The following is a 27,257-nucleotide window of genomic DNA, read 5'->3' on the forward strand; positions in this document are numbered from 1 at the left end:
GGCTCTTTTTGCTTTTTTGTGATGTTAGAGACCAAATCCTGTGAAATGAGTTTTCTGTTGAGCTCCCCGTAGCCCTTCTTTAATTCTTTAGATTTACAAGTATTTTTTGATAGCATATTCAAATCTTTTAAATTTTACAGTTAGAATTTCTTGATTCAGCTTTTATTTCCTTGGGTTTTTGAGACAGGGTTTCTTGGTGTATCCTTGTCTGTCATAGAACTAGTTCCGTAGACTAGGCTGGCCTTGAACTCACAGCGATCTGCCTGCCTCTGCCTCCAGAGTACTGGGATCAAAGGTGTCCTCCTTTAAAAAACAAAACAAAACAGCATTTTACCAGGTAGCCCTGGCTGTCCTGGAATTTGCTACGTAGATCAGGCTGGCCTCTAACTCCCAGAGTTCAGATTGCCTCTGCCTGTTGACAGCTGGGATTAGAGAACCTGGCCCAGTTCGGTTTTCTTGGCTGCTTTTCTCCCACCTGATTACAAGCCAAGCTTTCTTATTTACTTGTTGTTTCTTTCTCAATTTTTAAAATCCCCATTTTTTGGTTTTATGTATATAGTGTATGTATGGAAAATAAAAGAAAGGGGTTTAAAACATGGAGAGAGACAGCAAATAAGCAGTGTGCAAGGACACGTGGACTGACGTGCTGTGTCGTGGCGGCCCTGAAGAGACTGCTCGCCCCGTGGGTTTCTTTTTCTTTGTTTGGTAACTCTCCTGGGCTAAACCTGTAAATGTAAAGTGTGTGTGTTCTTTGTTCTGTGTACCCACTGTAGTCTGCGCTTGTTTGCTCAGTGCCTAACTAATGATTAGACAGATTTTTGTATGTGCTGTGGACCAGTAAGTTTTCCAGCTTTGCTGAAGGCTTCTCATGAGGACCCTGGTAGGGAAGGGGAAAAGGTCAGGCTCAGGCCTTCATAATAGTGTCCCTCTCATAAACTTGACAGTTCCTTCAAGTTCCCTGAGTCCCCTCTATTAGGTCCCAGCTCTTAAAGGTTCCGTTTCCCGGTACCAGCAACCTGGGGACAAGGTTCCTAACACATCTAAAGCATAGCAGGCATCAACTCTGCTGTCTTTATTCCACACACTAACATCTCATTCTTCCCTCCTCTGGGCCCTTCTGTTGGTATACCATAGTATGCTATAGTATATTTTACCATAGTTTCTGCATAGTTTCCGGGGTGAACTAGCCACCTTTGGAGCTGGGTGCCTTGATGATCAACTTGTAGGAAGTTTTGTTTTTTTTTCTTCAGTAATTTATTTAACTTTATTTTATGTGCATTGGTGTGAAGGTATCAGATGCCCTGGAACTGGAGCTACAGACAGTTGTGAGCTGTTATGTGGGTGCTGGGAACTGAACCCAGATCCTCTGGAAGAGCAGCCAGTGCTCTTAACCGCTGATCATCTCTCCAGCCCCTTGTTTTTGTTTTTCTGAGACAGGGTTTCACTGTGTAGCCCTGGCTGTCCTGGAACTCACTCTGTAGACCAGGCTGGCCTCAAACTTAGAGATCCACCACCTGTCTCTGCCTTCCAAGTGCTGGTTTTAAAGGCATGTGGAGCTGGGCAGTGGTGGCGCACGCCTTTAATCCCAGCATTTGGGAGGCAGAGGCAGGCTGATCTCTGTGAGTTCGAGACCAGCCTCGTCTACAGAGCAAGTTCCAGGACAGGCTCCAAAGCTACACAGAGAAACCCTGTCTCAAAAAAACAAAATAAAGGAAGGAAGGAAGGAAGGAAGGAAGGAAGGAAGGAAGGAAGGAAGGAAGGAAGGCAGGCAGGCAGGCAGGCATGTGGAACTACTGCCTGGCCTTTCTTCTGCCTTGTTGAAGAATAGTCTCTTTTGTTTCTGCTGTGCTATGTACTCCAGGCGAGCTGGCCCATGAGTATCCAGGTGAGTCTCTGTCTCCCATTTCACCTTAGGAATGCAGAGGTTGTAGATGATGCTACTGCCTCTGCCATTTTCCCTGGGTTCTAGGGTTGGAGCTCAGGTCACCAGCCTCCAGATAGCAATGTTCTCATTTAATAAGTGGTATTTTTCAATAATGTTTAAGCTATAATAAGTGTTAGTGAGTAGAGCTTATTTAAAAGACACATGCAAGATGATAAATTTGACATTTTCAATATCACGTGCATGTACCTTTTGTCTTTTAGACACTCTTCCCCGCCTCCCTACTCTGGTTAATAGTGGCATGGAAGATCCATTTGGTGAGTACAGCCTGCATTCTTATTGGTGCTTGTGCTTTGCCCTTACCTGTTAGAGCTTTGAGTAAATTATCTCCTGCTCAGTATGCTGATGTAGAACAGTGGCTCTCAGACTTTTCACTCTCAGTATCCATTTATACTCTTATTAGCTTGTTTTGTTTGTTTGCTTTTGAGACAAGGTCTCTCTCTACACAGTGCTAGCTGTCCTGGACCTCATGTAGACCAGGCTGCCTCGCTCCCAGAGATCCTCCTGTCTGTCACTATCCCCAGTCCTAATGTTTTGTTTGTTTGTTTGTTTTGTTTTTTGAGACAGGGTTTCTCTATAGCTTTGGAGCCTGCCCTGGCACTCAATCTGTAGACCAGGCTGGTTTCAAATTCACAGAGATCTACCTGCCTCTGCCTCCTGAGTGCTGGGATTAAAGGTGTGCGCCACCACCGCCCATCTGTTGGTTTTTGAGACTGGGTCTCCCTGTGGAGCTCCAGCCAACTTGGAACTCACTATGTAGACCAGAGCTCCTCTGCTTGTCTTCTGATTGTAATATAATACTGGTCTCCATTCCTACTCTTAATGTAATTAAATGTCCTAAAAAGCTTTTGTTTGTTGACATTTTCTGTATTATAAATTAGACCTGAGAGGCTGGAAAGATGATTCAGCAGCTAAGAAAAACAGATACCTGATTATATATATAAAGGAATTGTAACCTTACCATAAGCTGTATCCTCAGGCTTAGGAAGTATATTTGAGATGTTAATTTAGTTTATTTTCTTCTGTCTTGCCCAATTGCCATTGATGTAACTGAGCCAAACTTTCTGGACTCCCTGACCCGGGAACCGTCATTGGGCAGTTCAGGTTGCAGTTTTTGCCTCATGTTGAGGAGATTTTTGTTTAAGATCTTGCAAGATGAGCATTTTTTTTTCTAATTTTAATGAGGCTAGGTGTGAGCTCCTTGGAGTTTTTATGAAGTATCACTAGTTCATTGGGAGATCTTTAGTGTGAACACCAGAGGGCAGTCAGCACCTGTTAATAGACCTAGTTTTGTTGTCAAGTTATTATTTGTGAGGATTTGGGAGATTGAGTTTATTTTCATAGCACAGTGACTGTTCCTAAACACGGGTCCGTATAATAAAATAGTGGGGTGTGATGACACAAGCCTGTACTTCTTGCACTGGGGGTGTAGTCAGGAAGTCGTCCTCCAGCACCTAGAAGAAATTCCTAAGCTACACGAGATCCTTCAGAAGACAAGGAAAGAAAGCAGTCACAGGCAGACAAATGGAGCCGTGACTGCAAACTGGGCTGATGTATAATGTTGTTGAAGATTTTACTGAACTTAATTTTTTTCACACTGATTTCTTTATTTAGCTCTACTATAGCTAAGTTTTAGGTTTAAATGTCCCTGATCTAAAATATGTACTGGGGGTGCTAAGAGATGGCTCAGAAGTTCAGAGCACTGGCTGTTCCTCCAGAGGACCTCAGTTTGAGTCCGTAAGTCTAGGTCCAAAGGGTCTGGTGCCCTCTTCTGGCCTACAAGTCAGAAAACACCCCTATACATAAAATCTGTAAATCATACAAAGTCTGAAAATTTTTAATGCTATTGTAATTGGAAAATCATACTTGACTGAGTGAGAATGGAATGGGTCACAATCCTAAAACAAATACAAAAATGTATAAAATTATCTTTAGCAGGTATATATGACATGTAAATGAATTTCAAGTTTAACTTGATTTTTTAAAATTTATTATAATTATTTTTATGTATGCATGCTCAACACAGCAGTGGAAAGGTCACAGGACAACTCTCAAGAGCCTGTCCTTCCACCATGTGTGGTCTGCAGACCACACTCTGGTCGTCATGCTTGGCATCTGGAGTCTACCCACTGAACCATCTAGATCCAAACCCCCAGCTCCTTTCTGGGACAGGATCTCTCTGTGTATCCCTGGATAGCCTGGACTCACTGTGTAGATCAGGATGACCTGGCCTAGAATACTATTGTCTCTCTGTGTATCCCTGGATAGCTTGGACTCACTGTGTAGACCAGGACGGCCCAGAATACTATTATGTCTGGCTTGGTGGCCCTTTTAAAATAGTTTTTGAGACAGGATCACCTGTGCTTGAGGCTGGCTGGCCTTAAACTCACTATAAAGTGAGTTCTAATGAGTTAGGGGATTGCAGGTGTGTGCCACATCTGGTTTTATACGATGCTGGGGATTGAGCCCAAGTCCTTGTGCTTGCTAGGCAAACACTCCCTGACCTGAGCTACATCCTTTGGAGTCTTTTTTGAAGTGCTAGAGATTGAATTCATGGCTTGGCATGTGCTAGGCATAAGCCCTTCACCACTGAGCCACTTCCCTAGTCCCAGATGCTAGTGTGTGTTGTAGTTGTTGTTGTTTGTTTTTTGAAACAAGGGCTCACTTTGTAGCTCTGACTGTCCTAGAAATCACTGGCCTTGAACTCACAGAGATCTGCCTGCTTTGGCCTCCCAAGTGCTGAGATTAAAGACATGCACTACTGTGGCTGGCTTGTGGGTTTTTTTTGGTTTTTCGAGACAGGGTTTCTCTGTGGTTTTGGAGCCTGTCCTGGAACTAGCTCTGTAGACCAGGCTGGTCTCGAACTCACAGAGATCCGCCTGCCTCTGCCTCCCGAGTGCTGGGATTAAAGGCGTGCGCCACCACCGCCCGGCTTGTGTTTTCTTTTTTGAGGTAGAGTTTTATGTGGACCAGGCATTAACCAAAGCTGCCCCTGAATTTCTTTTCCTCTTTCCTGCACTTCATATATATATATATGACTTTTGACAAGAAGATCCTTCTATATATCCTCCAATACACACACAAAACAATTTTCAGGAACTTTGTTATAATCAAGATCGCTAACTTTGGTGGCAGGGCGGAGAAGTAGGGTTTTGCTGTGTTACCAAGGCTGCTTCCAACTCTTGGTCATACCTATATTCCCTGATTGTTGGATTAGACATCTAATAATTATGAAAGCATCTTTAGGATCAATTATTTGTAGTGTTCTGAAATGAAGAGCAATGAGCGTTAGCAGTTGTTTTTGTTTGTTTTGCTGTGCTAAGACTCATACCCAGGGCTTTGTGCATACTAGGCAGCACTCTGTCACTGAGCTATCTTTGTTCCTGTCGAGAGACTTTTGCTTTCTAATTCCTGCGGGGAAGACTTAAAGCTCCAAGCTCCTTTGCTTCTGCATGATGTCTGTGCAATATGTGTGCAGTGCCTAGGGAGGCCAGAAGAGGGCACTGGATCTTCTGGAACTGGAGTTAGAGTTAGTTGTGAGCTACCATGTAGATACTGGGACTTGAATTCTGGTCTTCTAGAAGTGCAATAAATATTCTTAACTTCTAAGCCATCTCTGAAGCCCCATTATTTAAAAATTATGCTATTAAGGCCAGGTGTGGTGTAACATCTCTTTAAACCCAGTACTCAGGAGGCAGAGGCAACTCTATGAGTTGGAAGCAAGCCTAGCCTACCCATCAAGTTCTAGACCAACCAAGGCTATATAGTGAGACCCTGTCTCAAAAAACTAAAAGCCAAAGCCAAACAAAACAACAAAAATCATTAGTATTACTATTGGTCTCTGGTGAAAATTAACAAAAAGATATGTATTAACTAGAGGCTTGAGAATTATGAAAAGCAATAGTCCATTATTATTGTTGTTATGTAGTGATGTGTGGGGTTTACATGGTGTGGCACACCTGTGGAGATCCGAGGACAACTTTCAAGAGTTGGTTCTCTTTACCATGGGTTCCTGGGATCACAGTTTTATCTACTGAATGAGCCACCTTGAAAGCCAAAAACTAATACTTCTAAAAAATTCTTTTTCATTATTTGACGGTTTCATAATTTATATAATGGATTTTAATAATTTTCATCTCTTCCCCCCAAACTAATAATTTTGTTTGTTTTTCAAGACAGGGTTTCTCTGTAGCCTTAGAGCCTGTCCTGGAACTAGCTCTTGTAGCCCAGGCTGGCCTCAAACTCACAGAGATCCACTTGCCTCTGCTTCCCAAGTGCTTGAATTAAAGGCGTGCGCCACCACCGCCTAGCCCCAAACTAATAATTTTTACAGTTTCATAAGGACATCAGTTAAACTTGCCATTGCTCTTGCACTGTTATTGTAAGTGTGAGCAGAGTGAAAATAGGCACAGTGGCTGCTAGTGCAGTCTCAGCGTTCTAGAGGCCACAGGCAGGTAGGCCATCATGAATTCAAGGCCAGCCTGGAATACAGAGTTAAAACCCTGTCACAGATATGCTCATACATCTCATAAATGTGCCTTGGTCAGTGACAGGCCACATATACAGAGATGGCCCCATAAGATTATATCAGCTAGAGGTAGTTTGGTGACCCATGCGTGTAAACCCACTGCTCTTCTGAGGCCAGCCTAGACTATGGGAGTTGCAGGCCAACCCACGCTACTATATTGAGATCCTGTCTGAAAGAAAAGTAAACAAATTACCTAGAGACATTGTAGCCTTCTTAGTTATTATCTTTATGTTTGTCCAAGAAATTACCTGGCCTATATCTGAGAATATGTCCCATCATTAAACAATATGATCTGAAAAGGGATGATTCTCCTTGTTGTAGTCCTCTGCCTTCATCCGCTTGCATAGGGACTTGGAGATAATACATTGCAGGTGTCACTTGCCAACTTGTATTGGTGTGCAGTTACAAAGAGCAGAACTGGCTGCAGGGTAAGTGGAGTGCTGGGTGAAGACAGTAGAGACACAGCTGTGCTTGTGGACCTTCAGCTCCGGTCCTTTTAAAATGACCCTGCTTCTATCTCATTCTTCTCCATTCTCTGCGGATTAACCCCAGGCTCCCTACAGAATATCAGAACTGAAAAGTTACTGAAAATGGAACTTATTAGTTGTTAAAACGTACTGAATTGTAAGGACTGGCGATGTAGCTCAGTTGGTAAAGTACTTGCCTGACATGTATGAGGGAGGTCCCGTGTTTGATCCCTAGCACCCTATAAGCTGAGTGTGGTGGCACGTGCCTTTAATCCCTGCACTTGGAAGGAAGAGTCGGGAGGGTCAAGGATTCCAGGGTCATCCTTAGCTACCTACTGAGTTTCAGGTCAACCAGGGATACATGAGATTCCTCCTGCCCCCCAAAAAAACTGCTGGATTGTCACTTCCAAAGATTTGAGAGGTCTAAAATTTATATATAATTGTCTTTCCCAAATATTTTGTTTATTTGTTTATTGGAAGCAGGGTTTCTCTGTGAAACAGTATGTGTTGGTGGAAGCTGCTCATTCATTTCCCAGCCTCCCAAAACCAAAATATTTACACAAACAATATTATTTGCAATACTATTTGGCCAATAACTTAAGCATATTTCTAGCTAGCTCTTACATCTTAAATTAACCCATTCCTATTATTTTATATTTTACCATGAGGCTTGTGATTTGCTGGCAAGGTTCCAGCACGTCTGTCCCCTGTGGCGACTATATGGCTTCTCCCTGAATCCACCTTCTTTTTCCCAACATTCAGTTTAATTTTTCTGCCTAGCTCTATTCTGCCCTGTAATAGGCCCAAACAGCTTCTTTATTAGCCAATGGCATTCACAGCATACAGAGGGGAATCCCACATCAGTTCTGGCTGTCCTAAAACTTGCCCTGTAGACCAGCCTGGCCTCAAACTCACAGAGATCCTCCTGCCTCTGCCTCCTGAGCGCTGGGATTGAATGTGTATGCTGCTGTGCCTGGCTCTTCTTATATCTGAATTTATAAGCAGCTACTAGGTTGCAAGGATTTGGGGTTTGCTGTTTTCTTTCCTCTATTTCAGTGGTTCTAAACCTGTGGGTCTTGACCTTTTTCCTTTGGGGTGAGGGTGTCAAAGACCTTTTCACAGGTGTCCCATATCAGATATCCTGAATATCAAATATTTCTATTATGATTCATAACAGTAGCAAAATTACAGGTGTGAAGTAACAATGAAAATAATTTTATGGTGGAGGGGTCACTACAGCATGAGGAACTGCATTAGGAAGGTTGAGAACCTTTGTTCTATCGGGTCAAAGATACTTATTAACTAGCCATGCACCTAGCAAGTGTGGCTTATTTCAGAGTTACTGTGAAATTTTTCATCATGTTATCTTAACACTGGAAGCTAAAAGGGTGTCAACAACATAGCCCTTCCCTTCTATTAAAAAGGAGGAGGAAACCTTAACTCTAATTAGTTGCAATCCTTCAGGCGTAGGAGATAAATTCCTTTAAGATTAAGATCTTTTTATTTTGTAGTGAAGGTCTCTCTCTCTCTCTCTCTCTAGCTTCCTTCCTCCCTCCCTCCCTTCTCCCCCTCTTTCTTTCTTATTGTTTGTTTGATTTTGGTTTGAGACAAAGTATCTCAAGTTGACTTCAAACACACAGCATCCTCCCTCAGTTCCAGGATGAGGACTTAAAGCATTCTGTAGTTTATCTAGAAATTTAATATGGCATCTTCACAAATATCTAGTACATATTGTCTGCTATCTTTCTCCCTGATAAGAGCATAAACATAGAGAGGATGGGAGTTTTTTATTGTTTTATTCCACTACTTGGAAGTGAACATGAAATTTTTTTGTATATATTTCTTCAGGGAGATTTAATTTCTCTTTGTGAAATTAAATGTGGTGGCCGTACAAGCCAGAAGTGGTCAAGAATACCTAGAATGCTGACCTCTGGAGGCAGAGGCAGAAGGATCAAGCATTCAGGGCTAGGCAAACATTGTGCCATTGAGTTTATAACCCTGGCCCTCTAGAAGACATTTTTAATTTTTTTTTAAAAACTCAATTTATTTTTGTTTCTTGTGTATAAGTACTTGTCTGCACGTAAGTATGTGTACTATATGCTTGCAATGCCCTCAGAGGCCAGAAGAGTGTGTTAGATTCCCTAGAACTGGAGTTATGGATGATTGTGACCCACCACGTGAGTGCTGGAATCTGAATCTGGGTCCTCTACAAGAACAGTCAGGGCTTTTAACAACTGAGCCAGCTCTCCAGGCCCAATCTACTAGTTTTATTTTTTGAGACAGAATCTACTGTGGTTTGGGCTAATCTGAAACCCTATTTCTAAAAAAGAAAACTTGAAAACTAAGTACTGAAATTATAAGCTTTAAGAACAGTGTCTGCCTGGCCTGGTGGCTCACACCTGTAATCCCAGCATCCTGGAGACTGAGGCAGGAGGAGTACCACTAGTTTGATGTCAGCTTGAGATAAATAATGGATTCCCGTACATCCTAGGCTACAGATTGGTTTTCCATCTCAAAAAACAAGATGGGTGGGTGGGTGGATGATGGACGGATGAATGGTAGGTAAGGTAGGATTGGGGATGGTTTAGTTGGTAAAGCATTCCTGGAACATAGTGATGAGTGTGTGTTTTCCCAGGGCTGGGAAGGCAGAGACAGGATGATCCTTGGGGATTCCTTGGCTAGCCAGTCTAGCCTAATTGATGAGCTGTAAGTCAGTGAGAGACCCGTGTTCAGTATGATGTCCTTGGGTCTACACCCCAATCTGCACAAACATGCACCCATGGAGGCATGCACACCTAGACACAAGTGCACAGAATAGTGATAAGAAACTATGCTAATAAATAATGTAGTAATTGTAAAAGAAAAGTAAAGCTTTTTTGTTGTTTTGGTTTTGGAGGGTTTGTTTTAGTTTTGGGGCTAAGGATTTATTTTATGTGTATAGCTGTTTTGTCTGCATGTGTGTGTCTACACCACATGCATGGATGGTGCTTTCAAAGGCCAGACGGGAATGTTAGATCCCCCAGGACTGGAGTTACAGATGGTTGTGAGCTGCCATATGGGTGCTGGGAATTTAATTCCAGCCCTCTGGAAGAGCATCCAGTGCTCTTAACTGCTGAGCCATCATCTCTCTAGCCCTGAAGATTCATTCTTAAAAAGATGAATGGTTTGCTGGGTGGTGGTGGCACTCGCCTTTAAATCCCAGCATTCGGGAGGCAGAGGCAGGCGGATCTCTGTGAGTTCGAGGTCAGCCTAGTCTACAAGAGCTAGTTCTAGGACAGGCTCCAAAGCTACAGAGAAACCCGGTCTCGGGAGCGGGGAGTAGGGAGATGTTTGACTTAGGATAGGACATACAAAGGTATGTGCCACAAGCTGCTATAATTTCATTATGCTCCCACAGTGTGTCCTTTCATATCGTTGCAGTGAAGGCTAGTCAGTTTCCTGACCTCAATCAAAAGATAATGGTCGGTTGATGTTTAGCTGACAGGATTTATTAATTCTTTCAACAAATTTCAGTTGGCACTCTGCCCTAGCTGCCGTGAAGGGAAACAGGAAAAGAACAGGGTAGTGTTTCAGGGCCTGGGAATGACTCAGTGGGCAGAGTGCTCGCTCTGCAAGCGGAAGGGCATGAGTTCACATTTCCACACCATCTAAAAGCTGAGTTCAGTGGCCTGTGTAATACCAGTGCTGACCAGATGGAGACAGGCTGATCTCCTGGGCTTGCCGGCTAGTCAGTACAGCTGACTCATTGAGTTCCAGCTTCAGTGAGAGACCCTGCCTTGAAAGATACACTGCACATTTGTCTGTATGCACTTGGATGCAGAATACATTCTCAGAAAGAAAAGATAAAATTTAAGGTCTTAAGAGATTTGGATCTTTTTAAAAATTTGAACAGGGTTTCTTGGTATAGACTTAGTTATCCTGGAACTCACTCTGTATAGTAGGCTGGCCTCTGAAGTCGCAGAGATCCACCTGCCTCTGCCTCCCAAGTGTGTCACCTCTGCCTGGCTAAAGTGAATTTTTTATATAAATAAAAATAGTCAGATCCAAATTGGAGCACCAGACAGAAATCTCAAGGTCCAAATCAGGAGCAGAAGGAGGGGGAGCACGAGCAAGGAACTCAGGACCGCGAGGGGTACACCCACATTCTGAGACAATGCGGATGTTCTTTCGGGAATTCACCAAGGCCAGCTGGCCTGAGTCTGAAAAAGCATGGGATAAAACTGGACTTGCTGAACATAGCGGACAATGAGGACTACTGAGAACTCAAGAACAATGGCAATGGGTTTTTGATCCTACTGCACGTGCTGGCTTTGGGGGGGCCTGGGCGGTTTGGATGCTCAACCCACTAAACCTGGATGGAGGTGGGTGGTCCTTGGACTTCCCACAGGTCAGGGAACCCTGATGGCTCTTCAAGCTGATGAGGGAGAGGGACTTAATCAGGGGAGGGGGAGGGAAATGGGAGGTGGTGGCAGGGAGGAGGCAGAAATCCTCAATAAATAAATAAATTTAAAAAAAACAGGAAGAAAAATAGTCTTGAAACTAGGGAGTTTGCTCAATGGTAAAGAATTGAATCCATGCAAGAATGTTAGGTGTCATGGCTTGTGGTTGTAATTCTGGCCCTGGGGAGGTAGGGCCAGACAGATCCCTGGGGCTCTCTGTCCAGCCAGCCTAACCTCATTGGGGAGCTTCAGGTCTTGGTGAGAGACCTGTCTCAAAACACAAGGTGGAGAGTAATGACAGAATGCACGCAGCATCAGCCTGTGGCTTCCACATACCTGCAAGCAGATGCACACACACAAATCAGTTGCCTTGAGCCTCTGTGAAAGCTAATTTATAATAACGTATACTTATGGAAACTAATTTATAATAACATGTTTCATGTGGAAGCTAGTTTATAACATTTAATCCACACATAGCAATATAATCTCAATTATGCCTTTTTTAATTTCTTTTTGTAGCAACTGATCAGTGATTTATTAGATTTATTAGGTATTCATAACTTCTAGGCCTGTTCCCATTTCAAAACTAACTCAGGGGGGCTGGAGAGATGGCTCAGAGGTTAAGAGCACTGACTGCTCTTCCAGAGGTCCTGAGTTCAATTCCCAGCAACCACATGGTGGCTCACAACCATCTGTAATAAGGTCTGGTGCCCTCTTCTGGCCTGCGGGCATACATGGAAGGAATGTTGTATACATAATAAATAAATTTAAAAAAAAAACTAACTCAGAGGAGCCTGGCGCTGATTCTCTCCTTTTCATGTGGGTCCTCAGGCTTCTGAAGCAAGCCCTTTACCCACCAAGCCATCTTACTGGCCCCCAAGTGGTTCTCGCATGCTCTAGTGTGCTGTGTACTATGTATGCTATTTTTTAAGCCTCTCAAGACAATTTCTACTTTTTTTGTCTCAAAAAATGAGGTGGCCAAAAAAAACAAAAAACAAAAAAAAAAGCCGGGTGATGGTGGCGCACGCCTTTAATCCCAGCACTCGGGAGGCAGAGGCAGGTGGATCTCTGTGAGTTCGAGACCAGCCTGGTCTACAAGAGCTAGTTCCAGGACAGGCTCCAAAACCACAGAGAAACCCTGTCTCGAAAAACCAAAAAAAAAAAAAATGAGGTGGGTGTGGTCAAGGAAGACACTGAGCATCCAGCTCTGACCTCCACGTGCCTGCGCGCTCAGTGTCTCACACTACAGCCTCGACTGCTCTTGAACAGACAGCCGTCTTCCCGCCTCCACCCCCAGCCTCACTCTCTACTGTCAAGGAAGAGGTGAATAAATAGATGATCACTGCAAAGGCTGCCTCTACTGTAGGATAACTGATTACCTAAGACGAGTGGCCAGTGCCGACGCAGGGACGAGTGGCTTCGAGGACCTCAACTGAGGAAGCCGTGTGTGAACTGGGTATTGAAGAGTGGCAGCTGGCAAAGTTAGGAAGGAAGATGGAGAGAACAGCATATGGCAAGTGAGTTAGACCAGGGAGCACAGGTGTCATAGCTTAGGAGTCCCAAGGGTCAACAGGTCTAACGATGAGGGTAGATGTGGGAGAGTTGTGAGAATAGGTACAAGGTCAGAGCCTCTGGGCTTGAGCACTTGATGGTCCTGCCTCAGCCTCCCAAGTGCCTGGGTTATAGGCATGTGCTGCCAGGACTGCGTATTTGGAGTCTAAGGGTCACTGTGACCTATGTTGAAGATAAGTAAAAAGATGGCTGTGAGCCCTGGAAAGAGTCGTTCAACTCTCCCCACCCCACCCCACCTGCTGAAAGGGGTCAAGACCAGAGGTTGAGAAGCCCTGGACTTGAATTGTATTATTAATAAACTTCACTGGTCACCAATTTTTTTCTACTCTATTATTTTTCATGAGCAGAATGTAGTTGTTTTTATAGTTACAATAAATAAAGAAGATCAAAAAACCTTAGTCTTCTAATGAAGAAGAGCACCTTATAAAGCCAGATAGACGTGCCAGCTAAGCTCTATTAAGGAACCACGGCATCAGTGAGGCGTAGGAAATCAGGCCACTGTAGGGTCTGAAATGTGCTCAGCGCTTCCTAGCAAGTAGCATTCACTGCTGGTGACTCAGAGATGACGACTAACGACGGCTGCTCCATCCTCCTTCTCTCTTTCATAACTCTTTACCACTCAGCCGGCTCACAAACTGCCTCCAAGTAAAGGAGACAGGACCTGGGCAGAATCAGCCCTCAGTCACGTATCTGTGGGAGTGCAGTAACTGTTTGAGGCTAGCCATGGCACCTGAAAGTTATTCAGGAACTTCTAGCAAGGATTCAGGTTAAGGGGCATTCCTTTCTGGCTTATGTACAGAAGAATCCAGCCTTTATCCTCTCCTAAATAAAAAGTCTGAGTAATAAACACCTGGTGCCACCGTGAGTCAGTAGGAATTCCTGCAAAATAACTAAGGATGACTATGTAAATGTTGTTTCTATCAAACTCACTCCAGCTAGTAATTCAAATGCACTTTCATGTTTTCAACCTTCAATTTTTTAGAACCACAGGAAGTATGGGGGGTATGAATAATTAATTTTTTTGACAGTACGTTTTGTTTGGGTTTTGTTTTGTTTTTCAAGTCAGGGTTTCTTTGTATAACAGCCCTGGCTGTCCTGAAACTCACTTTGTTTTTTGTTTTTTAATTTATTAAAGATTTCTGTCTCTTCCCCACCACCGCCTCCCATTTCCCTCCCCCTCCCCCAATCAAGTCCCCCTCCCTCGTTAGCCCAAAGAGCAATCAGGGTTCCCTGCCCTGTGGGAAGTCCAAGGACCACCCACCTCCATCCAGGTCTAGTAAGGTGAGCATCCAAACTGCCTAGGCTCCCACAAAGCCAGTACGTGCAGTAGGATCAAAAACCCATTGCCATTGTTCTTGAGTTCTCAGTAGTCCTCATTGTCTGCTATGTTCACCGAGTCCGGTTTTATCCCATGCTTTTTCAGACCCAGGCAGCTGGCCTTGGTGAGTTCCTGATAGAACATCCCCAATGTCTCAGTGTGTGGGTGCACCCCTCGCGGTCCTGAGTTCCTTGCTCATGCTGTCTCTCCTTCTGCTCCTCATTTGGACCTTGAGATTTCAGTCCGGTGCTCCAATGTGGGTCTCTGTCTCTGTCTCCTTTCATCGCTTGATGAAGGTTAATATTCAGGAGGATGCTTATATGTTTTTCTTTGGGTTCACCTTCTTATTTAGCCTGAAACTCACTTTGAAGACCAAGCTGGCCTCCTGCCTCTGCCTCCTGAGTGCGGGACCACCGCCCAGCCTTTTCACAGAACTTTTATGTTTTGCATCACATATATCTTTGTTTCTAAATTTGGTTTAAAACAGAGCCAAATGCACTCATGTCTTAGGAAAACAATGTAGTGGACCAGAGGAAAGTCGTACAACTCGCACCTCGCCTTATCTGTCTGCTAAAGCAGCCAGTGCAATACTCCCTTTCTAAAAGCCTTACAGGTACTTTAGATAAAATGTATCCTGAAAACAGAACCTTTCAAGAAACAAGCTTGGTGAGTGTCATTTCAGCTAAAAGTTATTTCTGCTCATGTAGAAGCCTTAAGAGAATCATGATCCCACAGGGGCGGTAACTTAAGCTGTAAATCCTCGCACTTGGGAGGCTGAGGCAAGAGGACTGACTACCTTGAGTCTGAAGCTAGGTAAGCCACAGAGTGAGGCCGTCTCTAAATAAAGATAAGAACACTCACACCCCTATTCCCTGGCGTAGGCACCAAGCAAGACCTCTACAATCTAAAGGAAGAGTCCTGTAATGTCTAATCTTCACTGTGAACTTGACCGGGCAGTGAAGCACCATGGAAACCCACCTCAGGCTTTACTTAGAAGGGTATTTCCAGAAAGGTTTAACTAAGGCAGGTAAAATGGCTTGCTATGCAAACCAAGAGACACGAGTTTGCCACCTGGAATTCACATAAAAGTGTAGAAAAAAAAACAACTCCACAAAATTGTCCCCTGACCTCCACATGGGTGCTGTGACATGCATTTCCACACTATCCTAAATTAATAAATAAGTTTATTGCAAAGAAGGTTTACCTTAGGAGGGAAGACTCACCCTCCATACGGGCAGCATCCTCCCATGGCTAGCGTGACTGAATGAAAAGAAGAAAGTGGGCTGCTCAGACGGCTCAGCTGGTAAAGGCTTTGCTGCTAAGCTGGCCCCTGCATTATTGTTAATTGAGAAGTAATCTCCTACTGACCCCGAAGGGTCCCCATTTCAGCTATGCTGGCTGGCCGGTGAACTGTAGGTGTTTCTCTTGATGTAATCCTCATAACTCTATGAGTAATTATCTCCATTCACTGTATGCCTTCTTTCTTTTTTTTTCTGATTTAATCGTGAAATAAAGTGATCCCTGATTGATTCCTCACTACTGTCACATGAAGGGCTTGACATTTATATTCTTTTACTTACTTTTTACAATTCTCTTGTGCAAAATAATGGCACATGGACTTTTACCCGCAACCCCCAGATAGGATTTTTTTTTTTTTTTAGATAGGATCTCTCTATGTAACTCTGGCTGTCCTGGAACTCACTATGTATATCAGGATGGCCTCAAATTTGCAGAAATTTGCCTGCCTCTGGCTCCTAAGTGCTGAGATTTTAATTGTACACCATCATGCCTGGCTAGGATTAAAATTTCAAATTCATTATGAACATAACATTTTTCCCCCACCAAAGTGAGTTTCTTAACTCACATGATCATTTGGAATGATAGAATCCTCTGTGGTCTGCACATTTTTTCCTTGTCTCCATTGCTCCATGCTCTTTGCCCTGATGGCCTTGTTTCATTTGAAACGGTCTTGTATAATGTTGGTTGCCTTTCACTTCTCATTTCTCCTACACCAACATCCTGAAAGCTTGAGTTGCAGGTATGTACATTTTCCTTTGTTTCTGGGTTCCATAAAAAGCTTCAGATTAATTCTGTTTCTTGCTGGAGCTGGAGCTCAATGCTTTCCTAGCATGCATGAGGCATGTTTGTGTGGTGGGAGGTTCAGGTTGTTAAAGACTTGCTGCATGTACACTGTGCACTGGGCTACTTATGTCAAGCATTGGTAGTTTAAGGATAAATAATACATCATTGTCCTGACCATGAGGAGCTTCTAGAGTATCAGGGAAGTGTGAAGATTATTGCAGTTCAAGGTGTTGCATACATCAAGACCATTGCCTAGTTCAGAGCTTCTCAACCTGTGGGTCTTGACCCCTTTTGGAAAGTGGGGTGGGGTGGGGAGAGTTGAACAGCTCTTTCACAGGGTTCACTTAAGATCATCTGAAAACACAGATATTTACATTATAGTTCATAACAATAGCATAATTATAATTATGATGTGGCAATGAAAATAATATTATGGTTGGGGGTCACCACAACATAAGGAACTATATTAAAGGGTCACAGAATTAGGGAAGTTGAGAACCATTGGTTTTGTCCATTCTTTTTGTTTGTTTTCTTTGAGTTTTTTGAGACAGTTTTGCCACGTAGTTCAGGTTAGCCTGGAACTTGAGTCTTCTGCCTTTACCTCCAAGTGCCGGTTTGTACCAGTGTGGCAGACAATCAGTTCTTTGTCTTTTCAATAACTGTCTCTTGATACTTGTTCCTTTTTCTCACCTTGATCGTACGTTCTCTGGCTTCCTCTAGACACACCCACCCACACATGCATACACACACGCACACATACACCCCCCCCACGTGTATATTTGTGTGTTGCCTGTGTGCTCATTATACTCCGTTGTAGTTCCTATTACTATATAAGCACTTAGGGAAAAACTTTTTTTTGATGCCAACACAGTGTTAGGCACATAATCAGTGACTATAAATCTTTATTAGAATTTTGTCAATGTGGCTAAGGAAAGGCTTTGGCGAAGGAAGGAACAGTTGAGCCTGTTCTTAAAGGGTGGGCAGATCCTCCCCACTTGGATTTGAGAAAGAAATTCCAGGCAAATGAAAAACACAGTGAAGAATATGCACGGATGAGTAGAAAAGCCTCTACCAGGGGGTGAGATAGTCACCGACAGATGCCACCACCACAGTTGGCTTGACTGTATAATATTGCCTGAGTGTTTCTGTGCTTTTTCCTCATACTTACCCCTTAGCATTTTAGTTATTTTTTTGTTATTATTGTGATTTTTGTGTTGTTTATTTCCTATATCAAAACTGATAATACCCTAGCGAGGCCGGGCGGTGGTGGCGCACGCCTTTAATCCCAGCACTTGGGAGGCAGAGGCAGGTAAAGCTCTGTGAGTTCGAGGCCAGCCTGGTCTACAAGAGCTAGTGCCAGGACAGGCTCCAAAGCTACAGAGAAACCCTGTCTCGGAAAAACTAAAAAAAAAAAAAAGACCCTGGGGAGATGGTTCAATGCTTGCTGTGTAAGCATAACGACGCCAGCATCATGCCCAGAGATTGTTGATGCTATTGAGGAAGACAGACCAATATCAATCAACCTCTGGTTCCATACGAGCCTCTGCATACATGTACACATGCACATATTACACCATGCACCACACACACAAAAGTTGATAATAGGGGTTAGGGGGCAGTGAGACAGCTCAGCAGGCAGAGGTGCTTGCCACCAAGCCTTTCAACCTGAGTTTCTTCTCCAGGATCCACATGGTGAAAAATGTCTTTTCTGATCTCTACAGGTATATGCACACACACAAATAAATGTCATTAAAAAATGTTTTAAAATAGAAACTTGGAATGTAGCTCAGTTGCTGGCCTAGTGCCTAGACTACACAAAAGCCCTGGCTCCATCGTATAACTACATATAGTAGCATGAGCCTGCAGTGCCACCCTAAATCCCAGCATTTGGGAAATGGAGGCAGGGGGAATCAGTGCAAGGCTACTTAGTCCAAATTGAGACCAGCCTAGACTACATGAAACTGTCTCAAAAAGTGGGGAAGGTCCTAAATAATCATACATTTTTACTTCAGAGATTCCAAAGAATTTAGGATATATATGTATATATATTTTTGAGGGGTTATTTATGTATGTACTTGTCCCACGTACCTGGTACCTACAGAGGTCAAAGGAGGGTGTTAGATCCCTTGAAACTGGAATTATGTGTGGTGGTGGTAAACTGCCGTGTATGTGCTAGGAATGGAACCCAGTTCTCTATAAGAGCAACAAATGCTCTTAGCTGCTGAACCATCCCTTCAGCCCCAACACACACACACACACACACACACACAGAGGAAAGGTGTTCTACAGTGTGGGTGCATGGGGAAGTAACAAATAATCAGCCCATATACAACACAGACATTCAAGAATAACTGGATGATCTGTAAGTAAGCTCATATCTAAAGTACGTCTCTGAAACCCACATGAAACTGTTACTCTGAGCCCCACTGGTGATGTGGGATGTTTTGTTGTGATTAAATGTCTAGGGTCTCTGCTGTACTTTGGGGCTGGCTCCCTATCTTCTGTGTCTAAGTGGCTTCCAACCAAGCTCAAAGTCAGGAAGAGGAGGTGTGGGCTTTTGGGCTGTGCCACCCTGCAGCCCAATTGTGATTGGCTGTCTCCTCCCCTTCCGCACCGGAGCTCTACACACTGTGCACTCTGGAATGACAGGCATTCCTGTGTGAAGAAAGTCTGTGTGAAGACATTTGTGAGAGCCACAAGTGGCCCGGGAGCCCAGGGTCCAGGAAAGCAGAAACTCCAGTTCTCATGCTGTTTCCTGGCAGTCGGCAGTGACACAGGATTGCTGGTTCCTGTGTGGATTTGTCTTTTAGAGAAGTTTGCTTTTGTCCGGGATAGTTTGCTGTCGTGGGCTACATCTAAGACAATTATAATCATGGGGCAAGCTGATGTCTCCAGACCGGTAAATCCAGATGCAGTGGGTGAGTAATACGAACAGAGAAATAGACATCTTGGCAGGAACAAGGCAGGTTTACAGCCGAAGTCGCTGTCTCTTAGAAATTGGAATGCAAGACTTCGGCACATTTCTGAAAGTTTGGGAGAAATGAATGAAACCTTTAAAGTTGTTTCCAGTCGAGTGTGTTTGCCCCTCACAGTCTTGTTTACCTGCTCTTTAGAGCCCTGTGTTTTAGATTATATTGCTAAGAGGTTACATACTTGTTGATTCCGTCTTTGTAGAAAATAAAAGTTTACAGGAGCTGTTGCGTAGAGGTTAGAGGTATTTACTGATGTTTTGCAGGTTCGGGCAGTTGTTAAGTGTGTGATCTAGAAATAAAATTGCCAAATTATAAAAGCAAGAGCGTTTTAATACTGAGTTCGAGTTTTAGACTTGTTCTATTTTTCCCAAGCCAGTCATGGGCTTTTCTATTGTATCAGAGTTGCTCCTCAGAAGGCGCTGTGCGGTGGGAGCTGCTGAAGTGCTACTGTCTGGGGCTAGCTCAGACCAGGCAGCTGGGGTCTGTGAGGAGTGTGAGTGCTGAGCTTGACCTCATCCTGGCGGCACATTCCGCTGTCTTTGTAGGGAATTGTATTTGATGACAAGAGTAAATGGTTTAACAAAGAAGATTGGAAAAAGTCAAGTGGGAGAAAGCATTTAGGTTATTTCTGGACAATGTGCTGTTTAGGAAAAAAGGTTAACTGGTTTAGGAAACATCAGGAAGCCTCTTTAATCTGTTTTTCTGTTTGGTTTGGTTTGGTTTGGTATTGGCTTTATTTTGTTTTCTCTTTGCTAAGAAATAAAAAGTCTAAGATGGACATGGTATCTTAATCCCAGTATCAAGAAGGCAGAGGCAGATGAATCTCTGCTTCTTAGGTTCATCTGGTCTGTACAGTGAGTTCCAGGCTAGCCAAGGCTACCCAGTGAGACCCTGTCTCAAGAACAAAGCAAAATAAAACAAAACAAACTCTCAATAACATAAAATGAGATGTGGTGGGGATTAAAGAAAAGCGTAGCAGTCTGGGGAAGCAGGTGCTGCTTCTCCCTTGTTGCAATTTAGTTTCTGATTTCCAGGGAAAGTTTTTCAGGGTTTCCGAACCAGAGCACACGATGACAAAGTGTTTACCCAGTCCCAGACTGGAGGACCCCAGTTAGCTGATCCATTTTCTTGCTTTACTTTGACCACTAGGCTGAGTCTTTATCAGTTCAGTACTTTATTGTTTAAGAAGGTGAAAGGCTTTATAGAAAAGGGAATACAGAAAAATGTAAGAAACCCTCCAGGATTACTTTGCAGCTTGGGAAAGTAAGTTAAAATAGAGGGGCTGCTGGATGGGGTACCCGTTAGTAACCCCAGTACTCAGAGGCAGAAGCCAGAGGATCAGGAGTTCAAGTTTTAGGCCAGCCAAGGTTTTAAGAAACCCTGTCTCCCACACACAAAAATTTAATCAAGTAATTTTTAAAAATCAAAAAACAAAGTAGAGATACCCTGCCTTGGAGTTTCCTCTTGCTATGAAGACACACCATGATCAGGGCAGCTCATGAGGAAATCATTCATTTGAGGTGTCAGCTTACTCTTTCAGAAGTGAGTCCATTATCAGCATGCGGGGATCATAGCGGGGTACAGCCAGACGTGGTGCTGAAACTGAGAGTGCTACATCTTGCAGGCAACAGGAACTCAACTGACTGTCAGATTGAGGGAGGCTTGAGCAAAGGAGACCTCAGAGCTCACCCCCACAGTAACACATTTCTTCCAACAAGGCCACACCTCCTAGTAGTGCCATTCCCTTTGGGGGCCATACTTTTTCAAACCACAACATACCCAACCCCTGCCTCCTTACCCTTCCAATGACATGTTGCTTTTTGCTCCTAGAACCAACCTTCTCCTATATGTGATAATTACCCACTTTTGCAGGGTCCACTTTTTTTGTGGTTGCTGCTCCATTGGTCATCTCTAACAAATACAGTATGGTCTCAAGTAACGGCAGGCTTTTATCTACACTATGGAAATGAAAAAAAAAGGGGGGGGGCTGCTGAGTTCTATCCAAGGTACTCAAGAATGTACTCTAGATGGAAGGTGCTCGTCTTAGCTGCACAAAACTCTGGGTTCAATCCCCAGCACTGCATAAACTTGGGTGCAGCACACAGATGTAATCCTGACATTCTGGTGGAGGCAGGAAGACGAGGTCAAGGTTATTTTTATGTTTTGTTTTGTTTTTTAAATATTCATTTATTATGTATACAATATTCTATCTGTGTATATGCCTGCAGGCCAGAAGAGGGCACCAGACCTCTTGTGAGCCACCATGTGGTTGCCGGGAATTGAACTCAGGACCTTTGGAAGAGCAGGCAATGCTCTTAACCGCTGAGCCATCTCTCCAGCCCTCAAGGTTATTTTTAGCTACATACTGAGTGCCAGGCTTACCTGGGCTGCCTGAAACACTGTCTCAGGAACAAAAAGATCAGTTTTGCCACTATAACTATAACAAAAAAATTTTGGGAGACTGGAAATGTAGTTTGGCATAAAGTGCTTTCTAGTATGCATGAAACCCTAGATTAGATTTGATCCTAATCATGGTAAAAAATTTATTACATATATAATAATAATCATAAATAAAATGTTTTAATTTAAAAAAAATTAGCCAGGTGGTAGAGGTGCATGCCTTTAATCCCAGAAGAGGCAGGCAGATCTCTGCGTTCGAGGCCAGCCTGGTCTACAGAGTAAATTCCAGATAGTTAGGGCTATGTAGATAGACTCTATCTCAAAACCAAACAAAAAGAAATTTTACTCGTATGGGTGTTTGCCCAGCATGTCTGTGCACCACATGTGCTTGATGACCACTGGGACCAGAAGAGGGCACTGGGTCTCCTGAATCTGGAGATACAGGTAGGTGGGGGCAGGAGTCAGACTTAGTCTTAGCTGCTGAGCTAGCTCTCCAGTGTTTAGAAAATGTTTCAGTAGGCAGCTGTTTAGAAGGCCACACAAGGTCCTTCAGAAGGATAAATATACTAAGACATGTAGACTGGTCTCAAACTCACAAAGATCCTCCTGCCTCTGCCTCCCAAGTGCTGGGATTAAAAGCATGCACCACTACCACCTGGCTTTCTTTTTTCTTTACAAAAAGAAGCTCTGTGTGTGGGTGTGTGGGTGTGTGGGTGTGTGGGTGTGTGGGTGTGGGTGTGGGTGTGGGTGTGTGGTGTTGTGCATATGTATATATTCATGAATGCATGCCAGTGAGACCTGAGGTAAATGTCGCTCACCTTCTCAGTCACTCTTTCTCCTATTATCATGAGTGTGCATATATGTGTGTGGGGACGTGTGTAGGTCATGTGCAAGTCAGAGGACAACCCACCAGAGTCTGTTCTTTACTTCCATCCTGTGCCACCCAGGAAGTAGACTTCTGGTGACTAAAGTCTGAGCCCCACCCCACCCATTTTCCTTTTATTTTTTCCTTTTTAAGGAGAGGTTTTATGTTGGGGTTTTAGTGGTACATGCTTTTAAACCTAGTAGTCAGGAGACTGAGGCAGGCAGATTTCTGTGAGTTCAATACCATAGGATCTGCATACTATTGGAGGCCAGTCAGAGGAACACAGTGACACTGTGGTGGTTTGAATATTAATGGCCCCTGTTGACTCATGTGTTTGAATACTTGGTCCTTAGGGACTGGCACTATTAAGAGGTGTAGTCTTGTTGGAGTAAGTGTGCTTTTCTTGGAGGAAGTGTGTCACTAGGGGTGTGTTTTGAGGTCTCAGAAGCTCAAGCCAGGCCTGGTGAGTCCCAGTCTCTATCCTGCCTTCTGATCTGGATATAGAACTCTCAACTATCTCTCCAGCACCATGTCTGCCTGTGTGCCACCATGCTTCCTACCATGATGGCAGTGGACTATACCTCTGAACTGTAAGCCAGCCCCAATTAAATGTTTTCCTTTATAAGAGCTGCCAAGGTCGCCAGGCAGTGGTAGCGCATACCTTTAATCCCAGTGCTCAGGAAGCAGAGGCAGGTGGCCAACCTGGCCTATAGAATGAGTTCCAAGACAGTCAAGGCTACATAGAGAAACCTGTCTCAACCAGAAAAACAAACAAACAAACAAACAAAGAGTTGCCATGGTCATGGTGTCTCTTCTCAGCAATAGAAACCCTAAGTAAGAGAGGCACCTTGTCTCAAAACAGACAAAAGACACGGCCTCACTTTGTAGCCCTGACTGGCTTTGAAATCCCAGCCTGGCCTCAGAAAACAGATGCCATCATACTGGTCTCCCCGCCCCTTTAATAAAACATGTTTGAAAATGTGAACTTGTGTATGTTTGTGTTATGTGTGAATGCGATACACACATGCCACAGTGCATGTGTGGTCAGAGGACAACTTTTAGGAGTCAGTTCTTTTGCACTGAGGGTTCCGGGGGTTGAACTCAGGTTATTATGGCTGTCTGACAAATGCTTTTACACTATGAGCAGTCTCGCTGGCTCTTCTAGCTTATTTATTGAGACGGGATCTCTTCCTGAACCTGAGTAGACTATCTGGCTAATGGGCTCCAGGGTCCTCCATGCTGGGTTACAGACACAAGTTACCATGGTGCCTTTTACATGGGTGCTGGGGATCCAAACCCAAGCCCCCGTAGTCGGCAGTCAGGCGTCATTAAGCCTGCTTGTCATGTTGCTGAGCTGTAACACAGTGGTCATTTTCTGTGTGGTGTGGGGCTTGTACCAGGCTGAACAAGCACTCTGCCACTCAGCTGCACCCCACCTGCATCCTTCTTGCTGCAGTTGTGACTGAAAATACATTTTCCTGAGGTAGACTCAGATCTGCCTGTACTTAAAAATGCAGAGACCTTATCTGTCTGTCCCTCTGTCCAGTGCATTCTAATTCTGGTGGTCAAGGCTGTGCGAAATCTCCAAAAGTGGAAGGTTTCTCTGCACAAAGGCTACTTTGTTCATTAGTGAAACATTTTGTTTTCTCTAATTTTGTTGCAGTTTTCTGAAACTATTCCTTAAATCCCAAAATAAGCCTCTTTTACAGGATGTGTTAAGTACTGTGGCAAAGTAACATAAATTATGCTATTTACAAAATTCTGAAGGCTGAAACAGGAGGATCATATTAAATTTCAGGCCAACCAGGGCTGGGGAGTGAGGCCCTATCTTAAAAAATAAAATAAAACAAAAAAGCCAAAAAGGACCAAAAACATTGCCAAGCTAGCAAAGGTACTTGTTGCCCAGATCTGATGACCTGAATTTGATCCTGGAACTCACTGGTAGGCGAGAACAAGCTCGCCTTTAATTCTAACACTCAGGAGGCAGAGGCGGGCGGATCTCTGTGAGTTCAAGGCCAGCCTGGTCTACAGAGTGAGTTCCAGGACTGCCAGAAGCCCTATTTTAGAAAACCAAAAAATAAAAATTAAAAAAGGCAGAGAGCAAACTCTTTCAGGTTTTCCTCTGCCCTTCACACATGCGGCCTGGCATGTGCACATACACATAAGTCATAAACAGTGAGTGTGGGGGAAGACAGGGATGACATGATGACTTAAAACAAAAAATACCCCAAAATTAACAAATAATAATTTTTGAAATTGATAAGGTACAAATGATAGACATGGAATTAAAATAAGCCAGGCAATTTAGTCACTTATTACAAATCTAGTGAAGGAATGTCGAAGACTTGCATTCTGTGGATTTCTGTTGCATGGCTATACTTAGCCATCCATCATAGGTGAGTTGGAGCTGGTTGTAGGCCAGGTGTGATGCTATACATCCATATCTGTAAGACCAGGTGCTCGGGAAGCTGAGATGAGAGTGAGCTCAAGGCCAGTCTGGGCAAGTGAAGCCTCTTCTCAAAATAAATGGAAAGGATGCTAAGGATAGAGTTTATCAGTAGAATGCTTCCCTACTGTGCAGGAGGCCTTGGTTTCAATCCCTAGTACTACCAAATAGAAATATATAAAATTATACAGTCTTTGATCTAGGGTGTATTGTTTAATCTTATTATTTTCTTTATTTAGTTATGCATAGCTATAACTTACAAATAGCTAATGAATACCTGTAGATGTAAAGTTTTAAAATGTTTGACTTGGTTTTGTTGTTTTAAGACAAGGTTTCTGCTATGAAGTCCAGGCTAGCCTTGAACTCACAATGTACTTTTGGCTATTCCTCAAAGATACAGCTAACTGTAGACAAAAGTTTCTATCCTACCCAGTTCAGTCCCAAAGAAACACACAGAGGCTTATATTAATTATAAACTGTTTGGCCTATTGCTCAGGCTTTTTACTAACTAGCTCTTACAACTTAAATTAACCCATAATTCTTATCTGTGTTTAGCCTCGTGGCTTGGTACCTTTTCTCACTAAGGCATTCTCATCTTGCTTCTTCTGTGTCTGGCTTGTGACTGACTCTCTGCCCTTCCTCTTCCCAGAATTCTTAGTCTGGTCACCCCACCTATACTTCCTGCCTGGCTACTGGTCAATCAGCATTTTATTAAACCAATATGAGTGACAAATCGTTACAGTGTACAGAGCATTATTCCACAGCAGCTAACCTCCTACTTCAGTCTTTGAAGTATTTGAATTATAAGCATGTACCATCATGGCCAACTTCTAGTGTATGTTTTTTTTTTTTTTGTTTTTTGTTTGTTTGTTTTTCGAGACAGGGTTTCTCTGTGGTTTTGGAGCCTGTCCTGGAACTAGCTCTGTAGACCAGGCTGGTCTCAAACTCACAGAGATCCGCCTGCCTCTGCCTCCCGAGTGCTGGGATTAAAGGCGTGCGCCACCACCGCCCGGTTTAGTGTATGGTTTTTTAAAAAATTATTTTATGTGCATTTATGCCATGGGTGTCGGGTCCCTGGAACTGGAATTGCAGATAGTTGTGAGCTGCCATGTGGGTGCTGGGAATTGAACCCACTTCAATTCTGGAAGATCAGCCAGTGCTCTTAACTGATAAGCCAGCTCTTCAGCCCCTCTAGTGTTTTTTTTTTTTAATTTATTACTTTATTTTAGATATTTAGTTATTTTGGGGCAGGGAGCATCCTTTATGCCATGGCATGTGTGTGGAGGTCAGTTTGAAGGAGTAGGCTCTCTTCCCACCATAGGTTCTGAGAATGAATTCATCCCATCAGGCTTGCACAGCCAATTCCTTCTTCTGCTGACTATCCTGACAGCCTGTCTTTGCTTAAAAATAAATGTGAGTATGTATGTGTGCATGTGTACATGCGAATGCACACCTTCAATCCCAGCACTCAGGAAGCAGAGGCAGGTGGATCTCTGAGTTCAAGGCCTGTCTGGTCTACAAAGCAAGTTCTAGGACAGCCAAAAGCTACACAGAGAAATCCTGACTTACAAAACAAAACAACCCACCGCTGGTCATTGGTGGCACATACTTTTAATCCCAGCACTTGGGAGGCATAAAAATTTAAAATAAAAAGCAGCATGATAAAAAAAAAAGGGCCACAGACTTTGAAGTTAGAGAGATTTCAATATATATCCCCATTTTGTCACAAATTAGAATTTTTTTATTTTTATGTGTATGGATGTTTCTGTTCTGTTTTAAAGATTTGTTTATTTATTATGTATCCCTGCGGGCCAGAAGAGGGCACCAGATCATGGTTGTGAGCCACCATGTGGTTGCTGGGAATTGAAATCAGGACTCTGGAGGAGCACACAATACTCTTCACCCCTGAGCCATCTCTCCAGCCCATGTATGGTTGTTTTGTCTGCATGTACCTTGTGTATGTCTGGTACCCAAGCCAAGAAGAGGGCATCAGAGCCCCTGGGACCCCTGGGACTAGAGGAACAAAGAGATGTGAGCCACCATGTGGGTGCTGGGAATCAAACCTGCGTCCTCTGGAAGAACAGCCAGTTCTCTTAACCTCTAAACCAACTCTCCAGCCCTGTCACACATTTGTAAAATACTAAAATTAAACAAAGTAAGGCATAGATGTAGCTTAGTGATAGGCCACCTAACTAGCAAGCACAGAGCCCTAGGTTTATTCCCCAG

The 27,257-nt window shown here is 43.6% G+C and overlaps 1 protein-coding gene across 3 annotated transcripts in view; it reads left to right on the forward strand.

The window, feature by feature from the left end:
- The window catches only part of Phactr4 (phosphatase and actin regulator 4), a 77,280-nt gene that overhangs the window by 8,634 nt on the left and 41,389 nt on the right, over nt 1-27,257 (forward strand). For 2 of the 3 annotated variants that reach the window (XM_005353127.2, XM_026782224.1), the window contains exon 2: nt 2,146-2,199. In XM_005353127.2, the coding sequence (XP_005353184.1) occupies nt 2,184-2,199 (16 nt within the window). In that variant the 5' untranslated portion in view covers nt 2,146-2,183. Of the gene's footprint in view, nt 1-2,145; nt 2,200-19,101; nt 19,267-27,257 lie in introns of those variants that run through there. The other variant, XM_026782223.1, reaches the window with a different exon arrangement.

This window comes from Microtus ochrogaster, chromosome 10 (assembly GCF_000317375.1).
Source record: "Microtus ochrogaster isolate Prairie Vole_2 chromosome 10, MicOch1.0, whole genome shotgun sequence".
In the NCBI taxonomy this organism is placed as follows: Eukaryota; Metazoa; Chordata; class Mammalia; order Rodentia; family Cricetidae; genus Microtus; species Microtus ochrogaster.